We start from the raw sequence: 25,795 nt of genomic DNA on the forward strand, positions 1-25,795 counted from the left end.
GTGATGATTTTGGCCCGGCCCGCTTTTGGGCCGGTTTTTGGGTTGAATTTTTCGGGCCGCGGCCGGGTTGGGTCCGGTCCGGCCATATTTTTTGGCTTTGGGCAAGTTAAAAACGGCTTTTTAGTCTATTTTTTGGCCCGACCTGACCAATGGGCAAATTTTTTGGGCCGCGGCCCGGCCCGGCCCATGATCACCTCTAGAATTTGGCAAGTGACCAACTACTTTTAAATTAAGATTAGGCAATAATAAGTCCAATATTAAAAAGAAAATTAGTCCAATAGTGAATAAGATAATTTCTTTCGGTGATTAATTTAATCCATTTAGTGACTAGGTCTACTTTTATATTAAAATTAGACCGTCTTTTTTAATAACTTTTGTTCAATGTATAACTTTAACTTTTAATATCTTCATTTTTATATAAATAAAAAATAGGAAAATTTGTCAAAAACCACCTTTTATAATCACTTTTTTGTGAGAAACTACCTTTTAAATTTTTTTGGTTAATTAGCCACCATTTTGGTTCTTTTTTTTGTTGGAAGCCACCACTTGCCGGAATCCGGCGTTGACCTTGATTTTCCGGCGTTGACCATCAGATTTTTGCCATTTTTTTCCAGATTTTCGCCATTTCTTCCACCTGAGATGTCAGGGGATGCGAGGGAGGAGATGGGCTTAAGGCTGGGAGGGTGGGGATGGTCGTGGGGGTGTTTGCCGGGGGGTTGCCGGGGGATGCGAGAGGGAAGGGGGGTTGCCGGGGATGCGAGGGGGAAGGGGGGAGGGGGGAGAAAGATAAAGGGGGAAGAATGGCGAAAATCTGATGGTCAACGCCGGAAAATCGAGGTCAATGCCGGATTCCGGCAAGTGGTGGCTTCCAACAAAAAAAACTAGCCTTCATATGCACGCGATGCGTGCGTTAATTTCAAAATTTGTTATTCTATTAGATACTCCATTCGTACTTTATTTATGATTAAACTTAAATGTGAAAAATTCAACAGTTAGATGAATTTAGATATATTAATTCGCTAATGTAAAAAAATAAAAAGGTTGTGAGTGATTGTTAACATTAATTTTTTGTGAATGAATATTAAACAGAAAAAACAAAAATAATGAGTTGGTTTAACTAAATTAAAGAATATCAAATGTAGTGAATGTTCAGACTTTTCATGTGCATGTTATGTCTGCCATCTTTTTTTATAAGGTATAAATATTTTGTCCATTTAATTTTTGATTGAAGTATTTGATGCATATACCATTTTAAACTTGTTTTAAATGGCAAGTTGGAATGAGAATTTTTAAATGATTTGTTTTTGTAATTTTTTTCATTCCATTAATTAGATCATTAAGGGCATTTTAGTCACTTCAAAAGAGGACACCACACCTCCTCCCTTGGCTTATATAATAGAGATAACCAAAAAGGTGGCTAATTAACCAATTTTTTTTAAAAGGTGGTTTCTCACAAAAAAGTGATTATAAAAGGTGGTTTCTAACAAATTTTCCTAAAAAATAAATAAAAGTTGATATTTTAAAAGTACACATTAAGGTGAACCTAACAAAAACCTGATGAGTATATATATATATATATATATATATATATATATATATATATATATATATATATATATATATATGAGAATATTTGTTCAAAGATTGTAAAGATTGACCTCAAATAGAGAAACAAGCACTATATTATGGGGTAGAGGGAGTAGTATTCTTTTACATTTGCTACTTCCTTCGTTTATTTTTACTCGCTACACTTTAATTTTTACGCTTGTCAATGCACTATTTTGACTATTACTATGTATATATTAGAGTAAAGTATAAAAATTTGACTTTATGAAAATATACATTGAGACGAATCTAACAACATAGTACAATAGTACATTATAACATTTGATTTTATCTAAGAGTAAATAATGCATATTCAAAGCTCATAGATGAATAATGATATTTTCGGTGTAGCGAGTAATTCAACACAAAAGAAGTATATGAGTTTGTTATGAAATAATAGTAAAAAGGAGGAAGTATGGAAACGAGTTCATTGCACCTTGTATTAAGCACGTTTTATGTCTAATCTAGTCCAATTAAAAGATAAAATCAGAACTGGTCAAGTTTAATATGGTTCAATCAAGTGAAAATATAAAGTAAAATCAAGATTGTTAAGTCTAATAAATTCAGTTCAAATAACTTCATGTAAAAAGACTCACTCAAAACTAATCTCATCCAAGTTATTACTACATTATCTCAATTTTATAAATATGGTTCAATGAAGTTACATAGTTCGACTCATGATAATCTCAATTTTACATTGTTTGGTTTGCAAAGGAGTGTAAAACCATTTTCCCTTAGAGTAAATTTGCTCTCCCAATAATGAAAAACCATTTTCCATTATAAATGAAGGAAAAATTATTTTTCTTCTTTTTCCTTATCCCTCTTGTACACTCCTCTCGCTACCTCTTTACTTTCCCTTTCACTTTCCTTTCATATCATCATTTTTCTTACATGTACTATTAAGTAATAAACAAACAACGAAAATCTAATTAAGGAATTGTATTTTTCCATTGTAAATTGTTTTACATGAAAATCGTTTTACACTAAAAATGTTTAACGTCCAACCAAACGAAGCCTTGATGTGTCTAACTTTTTAACATAAGTCTTTTTCCATATTGTAGCGTAATTTTCACTATTTTACCCAATTTTATAGGATCTTACAATCATATAATCTGATACTGCCGTTTCAATCCTACTGACCAATAGTATCGTCTAACTAATTACTAAACGGAAGTACGTACTAGTACAATGCCTTTAAAAAGATACTAGTATGATAAAAAAAAAATAGAACTTTTATAAAGAGAAAATGTAATTCGTACATTGCATATATTGATACATTCAAACTAATCTAAAATTATTTGAGCTTATTTTATAAGGGGTCAGAATTTATTGGAATTTATTAGAACTTGTCGAAGCATTTAATTTATCTGAATTAATCTGAAAACTTATCAAATCTATTTTTTTTTAAAGGTAATAACACTCTTTCAATTTTTTTTTTCAAAGGTAAGATGAAGTCCCTTACAAGGAATGAAGGAAATTGGGAATCGCTCCTTGCAAGGGGTAAGACTCGATCCCATGACCGCTGAAATCGAAAATGATACCAATACCAACTAGACTATCACCTACGGCTCATACTCACCAGTCACCCACCATCAAAAACCCATGCCTCCCTTATAATCAAAGAGGTTTGTAGTCTAGGTTCAATATCAGCTACTTCCTCTGTTTCTAAATAAGTGCAACGTTTCGTGTTTTCACGTTTGCCAATGCATTATTTTAACCATTAATATCTTCAATTATCAATAAGTAAAAATTATAAAAGTTGATATCAAAAAAATTCACATTCAGACGAATCTAACAAGATCCCACATGACTATGTTTTTCCTAAAATGTAAATCACCAAAGCTAATTAAAGTTCAAACTGTGAATAGTAAACACTATGCAAATGTTGCACTTATTTAGAAACGGAGGAAGTATATCTTATACCACCAGGACACCAGCCACCAAGTTTAGAAATATATTCATTATATCAAGTTTGATTCCAGATTCAGGAAAAAAAAAATCAATCTCATGTAAAGTTCAACCACTCCTCCAAAAGAAATAGAAATACTCCCAACCTTTCATCACCATTTTATTGAGCGCACTACAAGTTGTTCAAGTTTGACTTTTGATCTTGCTTTGATTCATACAACTATACACAACACATACTTCAACTATCAAGCCATGGTGGTGGAAGACCAGGCCCGCCCACTAGCAAGCCCGACCCATGACCCAACACCAACTCGATCCATCAAACCACGGTGTTGCACCCGTTCTATGTTATGTGCCATGTGCACATTATTGCTCCTGATAATCATCATAACCATCATAGTTGTAATACTCATGTTAACAATCTTCAAGGTGAAGGATCCAATAATGACACTAAATAAGATCACCCTCAAAGTCAACCTAAGTACCACCACCAATGGTGGGTCGGGTTTCCGGCCCGTCGGGCCGTCTAATATCTCGATGACAGCCGATGTATCGGTCAAGAACCCGAACCGGGCCACGTTCAAATTCAGTAACACCACATCGAGCATATACTATAGGGGAATTATGGTCGGGTTGGCTCATGGCCCGCCAGGTGAGGCCCGGGCCCGGCGTACGATGAGGATGAATGTGACGGTTGAGATCATAACAGAACGGATTATTTTGGCTCCCAATTTAAGTAGAGATATTGGTTTTGGCTTGTTTAGTATGGATACTTACACTAGAGTTCCTGGAAGAGTGAAATTATTGTTGATTATCAAGAGAAATGTTGTTGTGGAGATGAATTGTACTGTTGCTTATAATATTACTAGCCAGGAAATTCAAGATCAGAGTTGCAAAAGGCATGTTGCCCTCTAAATTTAGCAATGTACAATAACATATGTGTGATGTGTTTTCTTTTGTTTCTACTATTTTTTTTCTTGGACTTCTAGAAACTCGAAATAATAAAAACACGAAAAAAAAAAAGTGATCTAATTTGACACCAATTCAAGACATTATCATAACCTTCGTTATCGAGCTTAGTATTAAGGCTACAAATCACAATTTCAAATAATCCTGAACAGTTTAGATAGTATATATAAATTTAAATTTAAAACCTTAAAATTGTAACTCTAGTAGAGATGGCAATATCCAGTGGACCACTCGGTCACCCGGTCCATCCGTCCTAATGGACGGGTGAAAAACCCGGTTTAAACGGATGGTGGACGGGTGACGGATTAACGGATGCGGGTGATGGATCGGATTCGGGTGGACAATTTTCATCCATCACCCAACCCGTTAATCCGACCCATCACCCGTTTATTTAAAAAAAACATTTTTTGGGTCCAATCCTCAAGGCCCAACTAAATGTCCAAATCTAAAAGCCCAATGCCCAACCTAATTTTCCTAATTTTTATATGCAAATTACTGTGATTTTGAACTTAATTTGAATTGTGGTTGTGGATCTATGGTTATATCGATTGAAACTTTATTTTTCTGAAATTTTATGGTTAGCATTATTTTGAGGTAATTTCACCCGATTATAACCCGATCCATCCGTTCACCCGGAAGTAAATGGATGGATGGATTCGGGTGGTGATTTTTCCGGGTGATGGATGGATCGGGTGGTGCGGATGGTAGCGGGTGATGGATGCGGGTGAAGCTCCACCCGCCCCGAACCCGATCCATTTACATCTCTAAACTCTAGCATAGGTGGAAATTTCGTGGAAGTTGTGTATTTGTGGTAGAAATGAAAATTTTACACATTTCAGCATTCACGGGTAGATTGTCATTATGAACTCCCGTTTCCGTTTTTGTATCCGCATTTCGAAGTGTATGTGTTTATTTACTCGCGTTTTCTAGTTTCATACTAAACTATAGAAAAATATAAGTTTATTTGCTCGGGTTTTCAAACTCTATATATATGAGACAAACAAATTTGGATGCCAAATTATAATGACTCGATAGTATGATTTTTCAATAACTATGTACATAACAAAATATGAGTACTTTAATAATGTTCTTAAACGATATATATTGACTACTAGATTGCCAACGACACTCAAATTACTAACGTTAACCAGTAAGTTAATTAGCGTTAGTAAGTTAATTAGTGTTCTATTTTTGATGAATTACTAATTGAATTACTTCACTAATTTGTGACACATTCGACATCACTATCAGTTTCCAATTTTTGGTTTTATAGATATAGAATTCATATGATATATAAGGTGTATAATAAAATTAAGATTATTCATTCTTATATTAAATATGTCAATTTTAAAAACTCACACTAGTAGATTTTAGGAAATGTAAATTTAAGTGCAGTTATGGTTTTAGGGGAACAGTTGAAGTGTTGTGTCTTTTGGGCTATGGACTAGGCTTTTTAAAAAAAAAAAAATCAATTAACCACTTAAGCCCAAATCCAGATAAATAATACAAGGCATATTGCTATTCAATTATATTGGATTTTTGGATTCAATTACCCTCAACCAAATCCGATCCGAAAATCCAATTTTTAAAAAAAATCTCAATATGAATCCACACAACACAATTCAAATTCGATCCGAATTACTAATTCGGATTGGATTGGATTAAATTTTGGATTTTATCCGAACAAATTCACCCCTATCTACAATATGTGTGGGATAAGTTTCATTAAATCAGCAGGGGACATAAACATTTAGTACCCTGAGCCATGAAGCACAGACACGCCTCTGATCTAATAATTTCAGGTTTTCGAGACCAGATTCGACATGACACACATGTGATACGCTCTGGAAATGAATAAAAACATGTCCAAAATGAGAAAATGTTTATTGTTTTTGAAAGTTTATGAGAAACGGTAAATAAACGGAAAAATGATGTTTCCCTTTTGTATAATGAGAAAAGATGAAAAAAGAACAACATGAAAGCAATAATGTAAACACTCCCGCAAATCCAATAGCCCGTTTCTTTCTTCCCAACACTCCCGCAAAATTAGCTTCTCTAAAATTAGTTAATTGCAATGGGATTTTTCCTCCCTTCCTACTAATAATAATGATCTCTCTTTTACTGACTACTTTTTCAATCTTAAGTCTAGTTTGACTCTTAAGAACCTCAATTTTTATGTTGTTGTTTGGTGGTTTATTTGGTATGCTAGAAATTGTATCACATTTCGTCAGAAAAGCTTTTCGCCAGCCAAACTAGGGGCTATGATTAAAGCTTATATGCATAATCTAGATTGTTCCGATTCTAATATTTCCAATTTGGGTTATAGTCAACAAGCTATTAAAGAAGCTAAAAAGCCTAGGCCTAATACTATTTGGTCCCCCCCCCCTCCCCCCTCATCTTGATTTTGTTAAACTTAATTTTGATGGTTATAAGTTGCAGAATGGTAGTATAGCTTATTGCTTTGTTATTAGAGATACTATGGGGAATCTTTTGCTTGGTGGTGCTAAAGCCATTGCTGATAATAATTCTATTTTAGTTGCTGAGGCCTAGGGTCTAAGAGAAGGTGTTAGGGGAGCTCTCTTTCTAGGGGTTAAAAATATTACTATTGAGGGTGATAAATCTGATAATCTCTCTATTATTCAAGCTATCAAAAGAATATGTAAAATTCCATGGTCTATTAATGCTCTTATTAATGATACAGCGGAAGACTTGAGAAAATTTGATAATTATAATGTTCAACATGTTTTTAGAGAATCTAATTTTGCAGCCGACTGGATGGCACATCATGGCCATTCCATTACTAATCTCTGTTATTGGTTTGAATCTCCTGATATTGCTTTTTTCAAAAACATCCGTGAGGATGCTTGAGGGTGGCCCGTTAATTGGGATCCTTCCAAGTTTCTTTCTTTAATTTCTAGCTAAAAAAAATGTATTTGGCTTATTTATACTTTCTTATCTATAAAAATCAAGCTTTTATGAAGTATTAATTTATTATTTATTATCCCCTCAAAAAAAAATTATTATTTATTAAGTTGATAGTTTGTATCATATAATTTTTTTATTCGTCGTTTCCTAGCCGTTTCCTTTTTTCATATATTTGAATATGTTGTTTCCCATTTTTATGTAGTTTTCGTATCCCTTTTTTTTGTTTCCGTGCACCATAGTTGGCCACTGAAAAGGCAAGGAACTAATCCAGAAAAACCAGAATGTGACCACAAATGCTCATGTCAAGGCCCAATAAATGGGAAACTAAATAAGGGGAAAGGGATGGATCCTCGCTCCTCTGTAGTAGTACGTATAGGAGTCCACATTCGATGTTTGACTTGGAACTGTTTGTGTGACTTGTGAGAGTGTGTATTCGATTTCCACCTCTTAAAAAAAAAAAAAAAATCAAACTTCAAAATTAGTCAAGAAATGGGCTTCTTTGTCCTTTGTACTGATTGTGTACGCATGAGTGCATGACTACATCAGCATGCTTTCACATTACATTAATCTATACACGTCACGTGGCACTTTTATTACTCTACTAGAATTGTCCGATATGTATATAAGTCATGTTAATTAACAAAAGTAAAATTAACTTGCAATAAGATTTGAACACGTGACCTTTTGCTATTATACATGACACAATTACAATCTCAATCAACTTTTAATCATGCTTTCAGTGTCCACATTATTATATATGTATCTTTTAAATGTTCAGTTTTCCTCAATATATTGTAGTGGAAATGAAAAAACATGCATACCAAGTTTGGAAACACAATACTAACCTGGGGCAACGCTCGAGCCCAAATACTAGTTAAAAAGTGTTCCTAAAAACGTATATGTACCACGTGTCACCATCCCTCATCCAACAACATTCTATCCACGTCAAAAAAAAAAAAACATTCTATCCACATTTTTCTCATATAGTGAAAAAAAATATTGTTAACCTGAAAATTCGAACTCACAACCTCAAGTATGATAGAAAGAGATCTAACAATCACTCCACTATACTATTATAGCTTATTTAAAATATTATTAACCATAAAATGCTTAGAACTAAAGGGTTGATATTTGTCATGAAAGAGTCAAAATAATACTCCTTTTAATTAAAAAGATGTATTTCAATAAAAACAATCATTATATCTTTGAACATCCAAAAATAGAAATCAAGTACCATGTTTTGGAACACGTAATAAATATAGTTAGTGCGATAATTTTTTTAAAATGAATTCATTTACTTTTATTGATTTCTTTCTCTCTAGTTTTATCACGAGGCCGGGTTGTCAATTGTAAAATTAGTACTTGTATGTTGTATATGTTAGTGTAAGTCTATATTATAAATTATAAAAATGTAGAAGAGTTTATAACATGTAGTGTAGCTTATATCAAATAGTACTTGGTCTAGTAGTTTGGTTTGTATCTCCCGTCAAAAAAAAAAGTTTGGTTTGTATCTCACAATCTTGAGTTTGTGGGTAAAACCCTACTAAATGCATTTTGGGGGTGGAGATTTCCCCTTACCATTCCCCCTACTCCCAAGGTACCTTACCTGCAAACTCGAGCCGAATTGAGCTGTGCAAAGTTCTAATCCGATTAAGGCGCATTTTCCTTACCTTTAAAAAAAATTAAAGTGGTATAACCTATAATAATTTCTATGTTGAATTTCATAAATCGTTATAATGTATGACATTGACTCTACTACCATCCACCACCAAAGATATAAGGAAAGGTGCAATTCTGTTTAGAGATTTTTGAATGTGTATTAGGAAATGGCCAAAATTATTTTGGAAGCAAAGTAAATAGTAAGAAATTATAAATTTAAAACATGATTTAGAGATTCAACTTTTTATTTTATACTCCTTCCGTCCCATAATATAAGTCTTGTTTCTTTATAAAGCGTCCTAAAATATAAGTTTTATTTCTATTTTCAATCAATAATTATGTCCAAAATACTCTCATGAAAATAATTTAATTTCCAAAATGTCTTCATAGTTTCAGCTTCCAATGCACCATTATTAATGAAAAATTTGAATCTTTTACCCCATTGAACTCCTCTATAGATTAAACAATGCAATATTAATGTTCAGTTTTAATTTTTGTTAAAAATAAAATAACGATGTATGTGTTTCCCAATAAAAATAAATCTTTTTATTCAAATAAAACAAATTCTACTTTACCTTAATTCCCGTACAAAAACAAAACCATGACTTATATTATTGGGACGGAGGAAGTATAAAATAAACAAAGTAGTAATTCCTTTGTTCTTTTTCTATTGCGACAACAAGTTGAGCATGGTTTTTAAAGAAGTGAAAAATGTATGTATTTTAGCATAAAGGTATCACTTTAATTAACTAAAATTACCAATGACCCTTGGATCTAATGGTATGGCTTTCTATCTCCCACACATGGGAGACCAAGGTTCAAATTTTAGTGGAAGCAAAAATTTCAATATTGTTGGGGAGGGGGTTGAGGCTTGTTGGGCCAATGGATGAGTGGCCTTGTGCGAGGGCAACCCAGAGGAAATTCATCTTACCACGGGTTCCCAAAAAGGGACCCAAAAAAAAATTAACTAAAGTTGGAGAGAGAAGTCGTCTTTAATAAAGTAAAAGTAACTTTATGAAGCAAAGTGAGTAATTAATGATTGTTTTAGTAAGATAAAATAAGGGCAATATTGTCAATTGTTGTTTTTTTTTTCACCAAAAGTGGAATTGTTCCAATAAATATGAAACTACCCAAAGTGATAATTATTACAATAAAAAAAAGAACATATTAGTGATTTTTTTTAAAAAAAAACACTAAAAAATTCCTTGTAAATATTATGATTGTGTAAGGATTTTATTTTGCAATACCATTCTCTTATGCCATTTTCTAATTCTAGAGTCGGAAGACCAATGTTTTCAAGTAGGATCAGAATTATTGTGTTGCGGTCTGTGATCTGCGGTAGGGGGATGTGGGGGTGTGGGTGGGGGTAGGGGCTTGCGATCTGGGGGGTTGCCACAAAAATGGGGCGGGGGAGGCAGTGGTGGTTAGGGGTTAGGTTAATTAGGACACTAGGGTTACGGGCTGGGGTTGGGTTAATTAGAGCATTAGGGTTAGGGGGTTAGGGTGAAGGGAGGGGTTAATTAGGTTAATAATGGCAAAGTTCGCAAATGGCGAGTTAAAGTCCGTTAGAAAAATGGTTAATATCTAAAACATTGGGGTATATGGTGATTTTTTTTAAAATTTGTGAGGGGTATATGGTGAAAAATCGTAATGAAAATTATTTCTAATTTGCATGTGGACGTAGCTAATAGTACATTGTTAGTGAACTACGCTATACTTTTTTTAAAATCAATTGTTCTTTAATATTTCGTTTATTGCGTACGTTTTAACAATTTTCTTCTCAAATTTATGGAACGTCGAATACACTCATGAAAAGTTGTATGGAGACTCGAGAATATGCCGAAGTGTCAAATCTAAATCTTTAGGTTCTTATTTATTCAATTAAAGATTTTTATTTGTCTTTGTTAGACTTGTTTTCGATGTTATTGTTCAGCAATTATAAAAGGAGTATCATATAACTTTAATTAATGAAAATTAATATTCTATGAGATTTATTTATGCGAGAAAAGAATTATTGTTTGCTTATCCTCCCTCCCTCTGAATTCCGAACCGAAACAAGAAGATATGATACTATAGCTAGTGTGTCGGGTTCAAATGTGCATAACAAACGGCAACGAGTACATGACGAATGAGACACTTAGTCAATCACTAAATCCTGCCATTCTACTCACCCACCACTTTGATCGGTATAAAGTGCCACCATAGCTTTTTATGTAAGGCATATTTTTATCTCTCTCTTCGTCTAAAAAGCAACAAACCAAATTGGTCACTTTGATAGTCTACTTGCATAACTTTTGTTTGGTGAATTATGGTTGGTAATTTTGCTATTAGTAATCAAACTCAATCATTTTCCACTTGAAATAGAGGAAGCTCCCTCTCCAGCCATTTCAGTTTGTGGCACACATATTAAGTTTACTGTAATTAGTTTCTAATGATTTTGTTACTGAGTAATAAGAAAAACCCTATAAAACTGTTCCTAACATACTTAGCTATATAAGTCTCTACATATTTATTTATTTTTTTGAAAGAAAAGGGATTTCATTAATATTTCGCCAAACGGCACTTACAAGTCATTTATGAAAAACACAAAATTCTAATAGAAATACATATCATCCTAGAAATGTAAACATCGCAGATTTGACTTAATTTTGCCTTAATAAAAATCTTCATCTGAAGCAATGCAATCTGTGAGTTCGCTCTGGTTCGGCATACGATCTGCAAATGCGGAAATTTTGGGATGAACGTACTCCAATAGTCTTCCATAATTTTACAGAAGTTGTGAAACCCTAATTCTTCATGTTGAGTCTCGAACTTCAACCAATGAGAATAATTTCTCATACCTAAAAACAAAAGAACCATACTCACAACTCCCATAGGGGAGAAGGAGATTTCCAAAACAGAAACTAAAAACCCCATAAAAGAGTTTGAGAAAATCTCATAAAGAGATACTAATTTATTGAACAAAACAAGAAAATGAACTAAAAACTGAAAATAAAAGGGAAAAAGGGGCTTACCATGGATGAAAACATCCATGGCTGCCCCCTAATTGATGAAGAATGGGTAAAGGAGGCTAGGGTTTTAGAGAGAGAAAAGGAGAAGGGAGGCTAGGGTTCTACATATTTGGTATGGTGTAAGATCTCAATTAAGCATTTCATCCAATCATAAAATTTTAATAAAACAAATACAAAATTTCAACTGCTTATGTAAACAAATCTTTTTTAACACAAACTAGGGATTAGATTAGCAAAATAGTCACTTACACCATAGTTTCATAAAACAACCGAAACTGGAATGCAAATTAACAAAATTATCCAGTCGGTGAGAATTCAAAATATATTTTAAGAGGAACCTATCCATAACTAAAAGGATATGAAGTAAGTTTTTCTTGGGGTGGAGATTCCCTTTCTCCTTTATTCTCATTTCACAAAAGGCTTTGTCTATATAGTTGCGTCTGGTTGATTAATTACTTGAATCGTTCAAGTTTACAAACCAATACAATCCTTCTTTTTACTAATCTAAAAAGTAATAATAAAAAAGTATATATAAAATATTGATAAAAATACACAACACATACGTAAATCCTAAATCTCCCAATGCTTAGTTATATATAAATGATGTGCATTAATACGTGATGCGACCTTAAACACGGTAGACTACTAATCCATACCCTTTAATAGTCATGGCTTGTAATAGAATTGATTCATTATGTTGTGTAAAATAACCAATAGAGCCGGTCTAAATAAAAAAACCCTATGTACTCACGAGAACATTATACATACTATAAGACTCAAACATGTGCAATGAAGAAGTGTTCTATTGGACCGATTGAATTTCACACAGGTTAGTCCGATCCAATTATATAAACAATACCCTTACAATACCTTTAGTGGAATTTGATCTCACTCGAATATTTTTCAAAAGTTGGTGAGAAAAATTCCTTTGGGCTGCCCTCGCACAAGGTCCCCACCCAGAGGCCCATTACAAGTCAGACACCTCCAACCCTCTCCCCCTCCCCCTTCCCCCCTTAAATCCCAATCAAATGCCTGGAATGAAAAATGAACTTTAAACCTTGTTAGGAAAGACGGGAAAACTTACCACTTGAATCAAACCCAATTCTTAATCCCGCTCAAATATGTCGAATATTAATATGGGTAAGATTGGAGCATGTATTTTGTATATAGTCTCCATACTCATTCACTCTCTCTCCCTAATTAGTTCTCACAAGTCACACCTTTATAAACCAAACTCTCTAGTCCCTTAATTCATTTCTTCAACCTCCCCTCCCTCACCCCCCATTAAATGGGCATCGCTATTCCCAAACCAACAATTAAATGCAGCAACTGGACTCTCCACCTACCTCTCTCTTTCTCTCTCCTAAAAAAATTAAACTCCCTCAAACTCATCAATTTTTCCTCTTCCACATCTCACCTCTCTTTTTCTCTCCCTAAAAAATGAAACTCTCCCTTATTTTCTCTCTCCTCCAATGTCCGCCATTTCTCCACCTTCCTCCCCTCACTTCACTCTCTCTCTTCAAAACCTCGGACTCGGCTACGCCATCGCTATCTCTTTAGGTTTCCTCGTACTCTTCTCCGCTCTCCTCCTCTCTTCTTACATCTGTTGTCGCGCCAACCGCCGCCGCATCATCCGCCAACATGTCTCCGACAACTCCAACGCCATCATCGTACCTCGTATCATCTTTGTCGCTGAAGACGACGACAACGACGAGGAAAATCAAAACAGAGCTTCAAACGGCGTCGTTGGACTTGATCGTGCTGTCATAAATTCTTACCCTAAGTTTCAATTCTTTAAGAAGAATCTAGAAAGTAAGGATAATAATAATAATAATTATTATAGTAATGGTGATAATTTGATGTGCTCAATTTGTTTGTGTGATTATAAAGAAGGTGAGATGTTAAGGATGATGCCTGATTGTAAGCATTTTTTTCATTTGTGTTGTCTTGATGCTTGGCTTAAACTTAACGGTTCTTGTCCTGTTTGTCGGAATTCTCCGTTACCTACGCCGGTTTCTACGCCGTTAGCTGAGGTTGTCCCCCTTTCTCAGTACGCTGATAATCGTCGTAGGTCTACTGTCGTTTCTTCTGCTTAATTTTGTACTTTGTAAATCTTCATTTTTAGGTACTAGGAAAACTGTGTGATTGATTGATTTGATCCAAACAAGAGCAGATGTAAACACAAAGTTGATTTACTGTTTCTTTCTTTTTGTCTATTTTATCTAAATAGTAGTTATCTAATACGAAGTACGCAAATTTCTACTTCCTCGGTTTCATATTACTCGCAACACGAAAACAGTTCTCTTATCAAAGTTTTGCAAATGGTTTAAAACGGAGGAAGTATGTAGTAATAAAGCTTCAAAATAGCGGAAATTCAACTTTTTCCATTCTCGAAATCCAGTGGTTTCTGTCCTAAAGTGTGAGATGCTTTGTTCTCTATATTCCTAACAAAAAGAAAAAGAAAAAGGTGAAGAGGAGAAAAAAAAAAAAAGAGAAAGAAGAATGACAAAAGAATTCTTTATTTTAGTTTAATAGTGTTCTTATTTGGTCATTTGGTGTTCCTTTTGCAGCAAATTCCATATGATATGACCATCGCATCATTGCGATTTTTTGTGTATGAGAATCAGAACATTTTGATTTTGACCGTATATTATTTGTTGAGATGATTGAAATGGAATATATGCTTACTAATGAAAAAAAGTCAATTTTTTTTGACTTTAATTCCTCTTTAATCTCCTTTTTTGATTTGGAATTTTTTCAAATTAAGTTCCTTTCTGAAAAGATTGTTCATTCTGTCATTAGTCTTAATTATAGGGTGTTATTATGAGAAACAATAAGTATGGTTAGAATTAGGTTGTTCTTGTTCATAAGTTGGGAGCTTTGAATAATGGTAGATTTTTGGTCTTAATTAGAAGGAACTACATACTACTCTTGGTATAGGACTATAGGTATATCTAATTGGTAACAATCTTTCTAAGTATGCTAATTATAATTTACTTAATTAGACGAGCTTTCGCTGTTTTAGTTTGAAATCAGTTCAAAATTGTGCAATACTTACATTGCATACTCGTTATAGCATTTCCCACGGTGTTTTCACATCAACACTTATATAATACGAGATCATGCAAGTAAGATGATAGATAGTTGTTGAAAGTTTTTTATGTCTCGTATTAATGGAGCTTACAAACGAAAACTTCTTGGCGCATGCAATAATTTGTGAAGTTCACAATGTTATATAGTTGAATAAGCTGATCAATAAATTTATAATTGACATGGTAATTGTGGCAAAGAGAGTTTGTTGGAACATTCTTATACCATGCATAGTACAAAACCATGTACAACATATGAACTACTATTTGCATAATCTAACTTCTTGTTCCTACAATAGCATGCATGAATTATGATCATGGGACATGAAATACTTTTCTTTTGCAATTGACTTTTTGTGAGATGCATTAGTATACAAGTGATACAAGAACGGTTTTATACTCTTTATTTTTATTATAAAATCAAATCATATCAAATCATGTGCAATTGTGATATTCTGATTCTTCTATTCAATAATTGTATTATATCTTTTTATTTTTTTGGTTGGAACTATACCCGATTGTGATGTTTATGTGTTTTATATCCTTTGTTTTCTCCTTGTGAGCATAAACTTCCTTCGTTTTATATTATTCGCTATATTTCTCAATGCACGGACTCCTAGACAATTTTTGGAGAGAGGTAGAGAGTAACAAGATAAGGGACCCATGTGAGAGGAGAGAGATAGAGAAAGTTTATTGCCCATAAAAAAAGTGTAGTAAGTAACGTTTAACTTTCCACAATAAAAAGTGTAGCGAGTATTATGAAATGGAGAAAGTAATTTTATATTTTTGACCTCCTTTTCATTTTATTTAATTTTTTTATCTTGATTCCAGTGTATGCTCTAGGTCGTCGTCGTATGGTTTCTTCTGCTATAGTCAAAGAAGATCCAGAGATTATGATAATATTATTTTATTATTAACTTATTGGAGACATATGCTTACATGTTATGGAAAAGAGTTGACTTTAAAATTGAAAAGCTTAGAAATTGGGTATAACTTCTGTGACAAGAGTAGCACTTGAGCTCCTCAATTTAGAATTCTCTCACAGAGGAAACTGAAGACACCAAAAAAAGGGTTTAGAAGCTCTAAACACTAATCTCAAGATCTCCTATCTCGATTTCCTTCATATTTTTTATTAGCATAATACATTAACAATAAATTAGAAATTACGAACTTTTAAACTCAAAATTTTTTCTATCTTTGCTATCAATCTTACAAAACCGACAACTTTTTATTGAAAGACGATAACATAGTGAGCACATTGGTTAATTCTTTTTAAATACTTATGAAATTAGAAATTAGTGAGTTTTTTTAAAAGTAAGAAGGCCTCCTAATCGGATTGGAACCTCGCACAGGTCAACCCAGTCCGGGTTTGCAGGCAAGGCCTTTTAGGAGTAGAGGGGAATGGTAAGGAGAAATTCTCACCCCTAAAATGCCTCTAGTGGAGATTGATCCCACAACCTCAAAATTGTGAAATACAAACCAAACCACTGGACCAAGTACTACTTTGTTATGAAATTAGTGAGTGGTCTGGACAGTTAATGCCCGAGTTTATGTGTAGAATATTTTACTTGGTGAAAAAAATTACTGTGATAAAGAATTAATACTATTGAAATAAAATCTTGATTTTTTTTTTTTAAAATGAAAATAAATAAATGACATTTATTGAATATGTATGAGTAACTAACGTAAAATCAAGAAAACAACAGTACATTAATGATTTACTTCAATAAATGAATTATACCAAGTGTATCATTATGTATATGTGCAAAGACTTACCAAGTTAAGCTTGGCTAGTGGTAAGTAAAGAACCTTTCAAATTCAAGGTTCGGGGTTTGATCTCCACTAGGGGCAACTAAGGGCAAGGAGAGAGTTGCCCCTTACCATTTCGGCATCCCCCCAGTTTTAAAGTGTCTTCCCGCAAACCACAGGCCGAGTTAATTTGTGAGAAGTTCCGGCTTGTCATCCTTCATCTTACCATGGGTCCCCCATAAAAAATATAGTGTTTGTTTCTTTCTTTAGGTTCGCCTCAATGTGTAATTTCATAATATCAACTTTTTAGAGAGTTATACTCAAATGGTTAGAGCTTTCCTCCCGATTCCAGGAGATCTTGGAATCAATTCTCATCATCCGCCATAAGTGCTCTCTACAAAAAAAATTATCTTTTTATATCTTCTTATTAATACGAAATCAAAGATATTGAAATTCAAAGATATATCTTGGAATCCGTACAAAAAATAAACAAGCACTATATTTTAGGAAGTAATTATCAATCAGAATTGAATCATTGATCCTTGACAAACAAAGAGAGAGTAGTAATCTGTGTCGGACTCCTGGGTGTATGGCTTAACCCATACTCCATCCGTCTCATTTTAATCTACACACTTTGACATTTTACACTATTCACAAATTTCACTTTTACCATCATTTGTGATTTATACACGGATGAAAATATAGTCATGCAGGATCTTGTTAGATTCATCATAACATGTATTTTATTAATATGTACTTTTTATAATTTTTACAAATACAAAACTAAAGATATTTGTTCTCCAATTTGTATTGACATACGTGAAAAGTGTAAGTGTGTAGATTAAAATGAAATGGAGGGAGTATTTATTAAGCGGGTGAAAATACGAAATAAGCGGGAAAATTTCAGATGGGTCAATAGTAGACTTTAAGTTGACTTTAGAATTCATACTAGTTATACTACTGAAATGTAGTCAACCTGGTTGGAAATTCTTGTACCCAGGAAAAGGCCCTTGGTCGGAAAAGTAAATCACGTAAAATATAAAACTTTAGTCCATAACTTCAGCTTATCTGTGGTAGATATGAAGCCCATTTTTTTGGATTCGTCCAGAGCTTCAGCACATCTTTAGTAGATATGAAGCCCATTCTCTTGGATTATTATATTTTCAGCGCATGGATCTATTTCAAGCTTTATCAAGCATTGGGCCTAAAACTTACTTTTAGGTCCAATTAAATACCATGACATTTTAATAAGTATGGGAGTTGAAGCTAATAAGGTCTCCTTAACCTGCTAGCAACAATTAGTGATAGTTTTTGGAGACGGTTAAATATTGTCCCAAAATTTGTTAAAATCGTCCAAGACAACTTTGTAGCTCAGTATATACTAATGTAAATAGTTTGTTACATTCTGTTAGTAAGTTGGTTAGAAGGTGGTTAGAGTTTGTTATGTAGCTTGTTGTTTACTCTTTGTAAATAAGCATATAAATACTCTCATAGATTGTAAATATCATTCTGAGATAATACAAAATACTTGAGAGTTACATTTTCTCTCTCTAAGATGATACAGTTCATCTTACATGGTATCAGAGCTTAGCATTAATCGAAGATTTTTCGATTTTCTTGAATCAATTTCATTCATTTTGTGAAATTGAAATCATTTTTTTTCCAGAAATTCTCGTTTCTACAGAATCAACATTTCTAAAGTTGATTATTCTTCTTAAATCTCCAGAAATTTTCTTCAAATTCTTGAATTCTTCTTATTCTTGCATCAATTTTCATTGATCTTATCATTTCCATTCTTTTTGATTCATTAACAATGACGGAAACTTCTGTTAATTCTGTTTCTCAAAATCAGAATAACATTGTAGGATATACTGATAAGTATTTCCTAGGCTCTGGTGATCAACCTGATCAGCATTTAGGTACACATAAACTCAATGGAGATAATTTCTTAACCTGGAATCGAGGAATTCGATTAGCTTTAGGAGCTAAGAACAAGTTAACATTCATTGATGGAAAACTCCAAGACCTCCAAGTGATTCTGAAGAATTACAAAAGTGATGTGCAATGATTACATGATTCAATCCTGGTTATTGAATTCTATGGATAAACTAATTGCTGAAGGTTTCATTCTTCAATAATCTGCCAATCAGTTGTATGAAGAGATTCTTGAAAGGTATGGCCAATCTAATGCACCACAATTGTTTGAATTACATAAACATCTTTCCTCTATTCATCAAGGTTCAGATTCCATAGTTCAATATTACTCCAAATTGAAACGTGTTTGGATGAAATACAATTGTTAGATGGCTTTCCAGATTGTGATTGTGGTGCTTTAGCTCAATGTACTTGTGGTATTCTAAAGAAAGTTCTAGCTGCTGATCAGAAACAAAAGTTAATTCAGCTTTTAGTTGGATTAGATAGAGGATATGACACTGTTACCACAAACATATTAAGCATGGATCCTTTACCTAATGTAAATAGAGCTTATTATATGCTGTTACAAGTTGAAAGGCAAACTAGACTGAATATTCAGCAAGACACTTCTCTACAGACTAGTGCATTTAATTCTATGAAACAGTCTGGTTTTCAACATAATAATGCTCATATTCATCCTTCTCAACCTGAGAGGAGAGATGGTAAAAGGATTAAATATGACAAGGCTAGTAGGAAGTGTGATTACTGCAAAAAATCTGGTCACACCATGGATCAGTGTTTCAAGTTGACTGGTGTATATCCAGAATGGTTTCTTAACATGAAGAACAAGTCTCTTCCTACTAGTTCTACTTCAAAGTTAGCTGCACATGTTGGAGATACTACTGGAGAATGTCTTGGTGCAACTCCTTTAGATATTGTTCCTTCTAATCATTCACATCAACCTTCTGCTCAAGTTGATTCTGCTCTAGTACAAGCTGTTTACAAGGAAATGCTTAAAATGGTGAAAGGACAACCTCATCAAGCCCCTTCTGAATTCACTTCATCTGTGAATTTTGCAGGTATTATGTCTGTTTCTACTGTTAATTCAGTTTCACAATCTCATGACAAATTTGCTTGGATTGTAGATACTGGGGCCACAGATCATATGATCTGGGATAGAAGTTTATATACTTCTTTTACATCTTTGATTACACCTATCAAAGTTGGTTTACCAGATGGTACAACTAAAGTTGTTTACATTACTGGCATTGTTCATCTTACTGCTAAAATCATCTTGAAAGATGTGTTACTTATTCCTGATTTCACACACAATCTTCTCTCTGTTAGCAAGTTGTTATCCCAAAATAATTTGCTTGCTATTTTCACATCTTCTTCTTATCAATTTCAGGACCCTACAACTAAAGAAATTCAGGCTATTGGCTCTCAACAGGCTGGTTTATACAAATTCAGTTCTGTGCCTACTGTTTCTTCTGATGTATCTTCTTCTTGTTTTAATAAAAGCTTTCATGTTGGCACTTCTGTTCCTAATTTTAGTACTCTTCATGCTAGATTAGGTCATTTGTCAACTCACACAATGTCTAAGCTGTCTCTTCCTTATAAGCCTAATAATACATCAGATTTTTGTTGTGAACCTTGTGTGTTTGCCAAATCTCATAGTACACCTTTTACTGTTTCACATTCTCATGCTGGTGCTATTTTTCAGTTAGTTCATGTGGATCTTTGGGGTCCTTATAGGCAACCTTCTTTATCTGGAACTTGTTATTTCTTAACTATTCTTGATGATTATTCAAGAACTACTTGGACACATTTGGTTTCTTCCAAATCCCAAGTTCCTACTTTGTTACAAGAATTTATTGCCTATGTTGAGAATCATTTTAACACTTCTATTAAAATTATTAGAAGTGACAATGGTACTGAAATTTTTCAGGCAGTTTGTACTCATCTTTTTGCTAGTAAAGGCATCATTCATCAAAGAAGTTTACCTGGTAAACCTCAGCAAAATGGTAGAGTCGAAAGAAAGCATAAACACTTACTTGAAACTGCTAGAGCTCTTACTTTTCATGCTTCTCTTCCTACAAAATTCTGGGGTGAATGTTTATTGGCAGCCACCTATCTCATCAATCTCATGCCTTCTTCTGTTTTACAATGGAAGACTCCCTATGAATTTCTCATGAAACTTGTTCCTTCTTATGATCATTTAAGGGTCATTGGCTGTCTTTGTTATGCTTCCATTAAAACTTTTGACAAGTTTGCTCCAAGGGCTAGAAAATGTGTTTTTCTAGGCTACCCTTATGGTCAAAAAGGTTATAAGCTCTATGATCTTGAGTCTCACAAAATTTTTTTAAGTAGAGATGTTAAATTCCAGGAACATGTTTTTCCTTTTGCTCAATCTTCTTCTGTTTCTTCAGAACATACTCATTCTATTTCATCACCTATGGTGAATCCTGGTATTCATGATGATGACATTCCATTTTTCTTTTCTCCTTCTCATACACAGCCTATTTCTTCTCCTCTTTCTATGACTGATCATTCTTCTCATCCTACTTTAACTACTTCTCCTCCTACTTCTTCTCCTACAGCTAATACATCCCCTACAGATCATACTTCTGTTTCTATGAATGGTGCTCTCCCACTGAGAAGATCTATTAGACATAAACTGCCTTCTACAAAGTTAAAGGATTTTGTTGTTCCTTCTTCTCATTTACCTTCTTCTTCTCTCTCTTCTTCTTTTAATGTCTTCACTTGTCCTGAATTACAACATTTTTCTCCTACAAGCTTTGCCAGTCTAGCAAATGTTTTGTCTCATGTTGAGCCTTCTTCTTATGCTCAAGCTAAAAATGACCCTAGATGGGTGGAAGCTATGAATAAAGAGCTAGATGCTCTTGATCTTAATAATACATGGGATATTGTTGATTTACCTCCCAATACTAAACCTATTGGTTGTAAATGGGTTTTTAAAACCAAATTCAACCCTGATGGGACTATAGAAAGGTGCAAGGGCAGGTTGGTTGCCAGAGGAGATAGACAAATCAAAGGTAAAGACTACAAGCATACTTTTAGTCCTGTTGCCAAATTCACAACAGTGAGAACTGTATTGGCTATTGCTGCTGCTTGTCAAATGGAACTTCATCAACTGGACATCAATAATGCTTTTTTACATGGTTATATTGATGAAGATTTATATATGCATCCACCATTGGGGTATACCAAAGCCAAGCCAGGCCAGGTCTGCAAATTAAAGAGGTCCATTTATGGCCTCAAACAGGCTTCCAGACAGTGGAATCTGGAATTAACAAAGTTCCTTCTACACTTGGGTTTTCAGCAATCTAAATATGACTATTCTATGTTTACACTCAAGACAGGAGATTCTTACATCATTGTTGTAGCCTATGTGGATGATTTGTTGCTTGCTGGCACTAATCTTTCATGCATTCAACAACTCAAAACACAATTACATGATGCTTTTACAATTAAAGATTTAGGCCCTCTCAAATACTTCCTTGGTATTGAAGTATCTAGAGACTCTACTGGCATTCTTCTCAATCAGAGAAAATATATTTTGGATCTTCTTCATAACACTGCTATGCTTGATTGTAAAGTAGCAGATTGTCCACTTCCACAAGGTTTGAAGCTGAGTACTCAAGCTGGTGATCTTCTTCCAGATCCTGAAGTTTACAGAAGGATAATAGGGAAACTTTTGTACTTAAACATGACACGACCAGATATATCTTTTGCTGTTCAACAGCTCAGTCAATTCCTTAGTGCTCCTAGAACATCTCATTTCTTGGCTGCACAGCATGTTCTAAGATACCTCAAAGGCACTCTACATCATGGTCTTTTTTATTCTGCTGATTCTACCTTGCAAATTCATGCCTATTGTGATGCAGATTGGGGTGCCTGCCTTGATTCAGCAAGGTCACTTACTGGTTATTGTGTGTTTCTTGGTACTTCTTTAATATCTTGGAAGACCAAGAAACAGAAAGTTGTGTCTAAAAGCTCTACTGAGGCTGAGTATAGGAGCATGAGTCACACTACTAGTGAACTCACATGGATCACTAATCTTCTTTCTGATTTACATATTTCTATTCCTACTCCTATACCTTTGTTTTGTGATAACAAAGCTGCACAACATATTGCTGCAAATCCTTGTTTTCATGAAAGAACTAAACACCTTCACATTGATGTTCACTATATCAGGGAAAATGTTGCTTCTGGTTTTATTGCAACTCATCATGTTAGTTCTCACCTACAGCTAGCAGATGTGTTAACAAAGTCTCTTGGGGCCTCTCATCATAAGTTATTGCTTTTCAAGCTTGGCCTTGTTTTTCCTGATGTCTCTCCAATTCCAGCTTGAGGGGGGGCTGTAGCTCAGTATATACTAATGTAAATAGTTTGTTACATTCTGTTAGTAAGTTGGTTAGAAGGTGGTTAGAGTTTGTTATGTAGCTTGTTGTTTACTCTTTGTAAATAAGCATATAAATACTCTCATAGATTGTAAATATCATTCTGAGATAATACAAAATACTTGAGAGTTACATTTTCTCTCTCTAAGATGATACAGTTCATCTTACAAACTTTTAATTCATAATTAATTATTATACCCGGGCTATGTTTAAAAGTTTCACCCAACCCTGCTCTATTCAAAAACCTCTCATACTATGGTCCCCCCCCTTCCTCCATCCTAAAATGGAATGTTGACGCTTCCCATAACCCATCTATGCTCCGGTCTGCGATAGGGGGTGTTCTTCGTAACTCTAGAGGTGATTTTCTATGTATTTTCTCATGCCCAATCCCACCAATGGAAATAAACTCAACTGAAGTTCTCGCAGTCCACCGAGCCGTCCAAATTACTCTCAACTGTGATAGATTTCGCTCCCACAATATCATGATAGAATCCGATTCATGTAATGCTGTTAAGTGGTGCTCGGAGTCGAAGGGAGGCCCTTGAAACTTAAATTTCATACTAAACTATATTAGGTCAGCCCCAGGAAGAGGCCTCTCAATCTCAATCTCTCATCAAAGAAGAAGTTCCAATATAGTGGCAGACGCTTTCGCAAAGCATGGATTATTTAGAAGTTTAGATTTTGTAGCATGGATTTAAGAGAGTAGTTTTTTTCTTGAGTTGGCAATGTAATGGATAGTCTCTGGAATTCTATGCGCTTCAAAGTGTAACTAAGCCCTGTGTTTGGGGGATTGATATGAAATAAAACGATCAAAAAAAAAATAGTTACAATGATACGTTGATAAAACTAGTTTATAATGAAATTCCATATGGGTATATATGGTTATGTTATTCTGTTGAGGCAATACTTTTTAAAGGCAACAGAGGCCTTATCCTCTAAATTTTTCAAATATAATATTTTTTTTTATTAGGAAATTAAGTCAACTCAAGGACTAATCTCTACAAGGCTACTAGCCTGTAGGAAATACCAACACATTGGCTGGTAAGGCATGCATAGCATGCAAAGTAAATACTCCAGTATAATGCTGGGAGTGAGGATCGAACCCCTGACCTCGATGGCCAAGGGGAGCGCTCTATCCACTTGAGTTAACTTCTATCCTTTTTTTCGAATATAATATGTTTTATAGATTTCGCTCCTAGAAACAAAAAAATTACATGGCCCGACTACAAACTTGTATTATTTTGAAGGTGAAGTTAGACTTTTTTTTTTGGATTTATTTTCAGTTCAGTTTCTTGCAGTTCTATTAATACACTCTCTTATGTTTAGCTTTCTCATAGTTAAGTTTAGTTCACTTTCGTTTAGTTTCTCACAATTCGATTCAGTTCAGTTCCGTTTCTCCCAATCCAAAAAAACAAAGCCTTACAAAAAAATCCCCAATATAAAATCGGCGTTGTATTAGACTCTGGTCACTCTACTCAATAGTTACAACTGTCTTTGCGAATCACTATTCTGAGTAGTCAATAAGCTAAAATCTCTATTAAACTTTAAATTACAAGGTTCCAAACCCCTAACAATACATTTGTTGGTAAACATTGTTGTGAAAACAGTGGAATGACCAATTCCACTGTTGAGCACAATGAATTCCACTGCCATGCATTCAATGCATGGTAGGTTTTTCTCGCCGTATTTGTTGATTTATGCAAATACACAGTAAGTTTTGTGCCTATAAATACTACCATTTGTGAATACACCGAACATCAATGCAATATACAATACTCTCTGATATATTTGCATAACTTCTCTCTCTATTTCTCACAACACGTTATCAGCACGAGTGTTCTACCGGAAATTTTTTTTAAGGTATCTTTAAAATTTTTACATCCATTTTGTTTTTAAGTTTAAATTTTTTTCCAAGCCCAACCTTTTTACTACCCGAATATGGACCAACAAAGTAACGGGATTAACATTGTTTTACACAATGTCTCTGTCTCGGGTATTTATTTTTGGATAGAGCGAAACAATGTGCCATTCACTACCAACCCAGCGAGGGGAACTGTAATACAGCCCCGACCCAGTAACCGTAACAACGGTACAAATACTCATACCAGAGAAAACCCACAAACCCCTGTTCCCAACACCAATAATAACCCTCCTATACAACCAGCTGAAAATCAACCTCCGCCCAGTAATAAAAGAGATAGAGATGAACAGGAAGAAACTAGTAGTAAACGTCACCATACTACTAACGCAGAAAACAAATAATTTTAACGCCACCTTCATGGAGGGCAAGGACATTTTATTTACGTTATTTTATTTTATCTGCTCTTAAACCGCCTATATGGACAGGTTAATTTTTTTTATTGCCCCTATATGGACGGCCTAGTGAATGATAGCATTATTATGTCTTATATGTGCAATAATGTCGTATGTATGCAGGGAACAAGCATTCAGAACATTATTATATATTATTGTCTCTAATCTTCTACTTTTTTTGCATTTATAGTTACATATATTATATTACCAATTTACTAGCATGCTCTAA

General features: G+C 34.1%; 2 protein-coding genes across 2 annotated transcripts; both read left to right on the top strand.

The window, feature by feature from the left end:
* Positions 1–3,575: 3,575 nt before the first annotated feature.
* LOC104886903 (uncharacterized) lies at positions 3,576–4,599 on the top strand. The gene has a single exon (XM_010671444.4). It carries the CDS (start codon positions 3,766–3,768, stop codon positions 4,426–4,428), a length of 663 nt encoding a protein of 220 aa, XP_010669746.2. The 5' UTR covers positions 3,576–3,765; the 3' UTR covers positions 4,429–4,599.
* An 8,677-nt stretch (positions 4,600–13,276) lies between these two features.
* On the top strand, positions 13,277–14,353 carry LOC104886898 (RING-H2 finger protein ATL67). The gene has a single exon (XM_010671431.4). It carries the CDS (start codon positions 13,550–13,552, stop codon positions 14,171–14,173), a length of 624 nt encoding a protein of 207 aa, XP_010669733.2. The 5' UTR covers positions 13,277–13,549; the 3' UTR covers positions 14,174–14,353.
* Positions 14,354–25,795: the final 11,442 nt, after the last annotated feature.

The sequence above is a fragment of the Beta vulgaris genome, chromosome 1 (genome assembly GCF_026745355.1).
Source record: "Beta vulgaris subsp. vulgaris cultivar EL10 chromosome 1, EL10.2, whole genome shotgun sequence".
Classification (NCBI taxonomy): domain Eukaryota; kingdom Viridiplantae; phylum Streptophyta; class Magnoliopsida; order Caryophyllales; family Amaranthaceae; genus Beta; species Beta vulgaris.

Bases quoted from the DNA above. Each gene is read 5' to 3' on its own strand.
- LOC104886898 (XM_010671431.4), top strand. From the start codon at position 13,550: ATGTCCGCCATTTCTCCACCTTCCTCCCCTCACTTCACTCTCTCTCTT.
- LOC104886903 (XM_010671444.4), top strand. From the start codon at position 3,766: ATGGTGGTGGAAGACCAGGCCCGCCCACTAGCAAGCCCGACCCATGAC.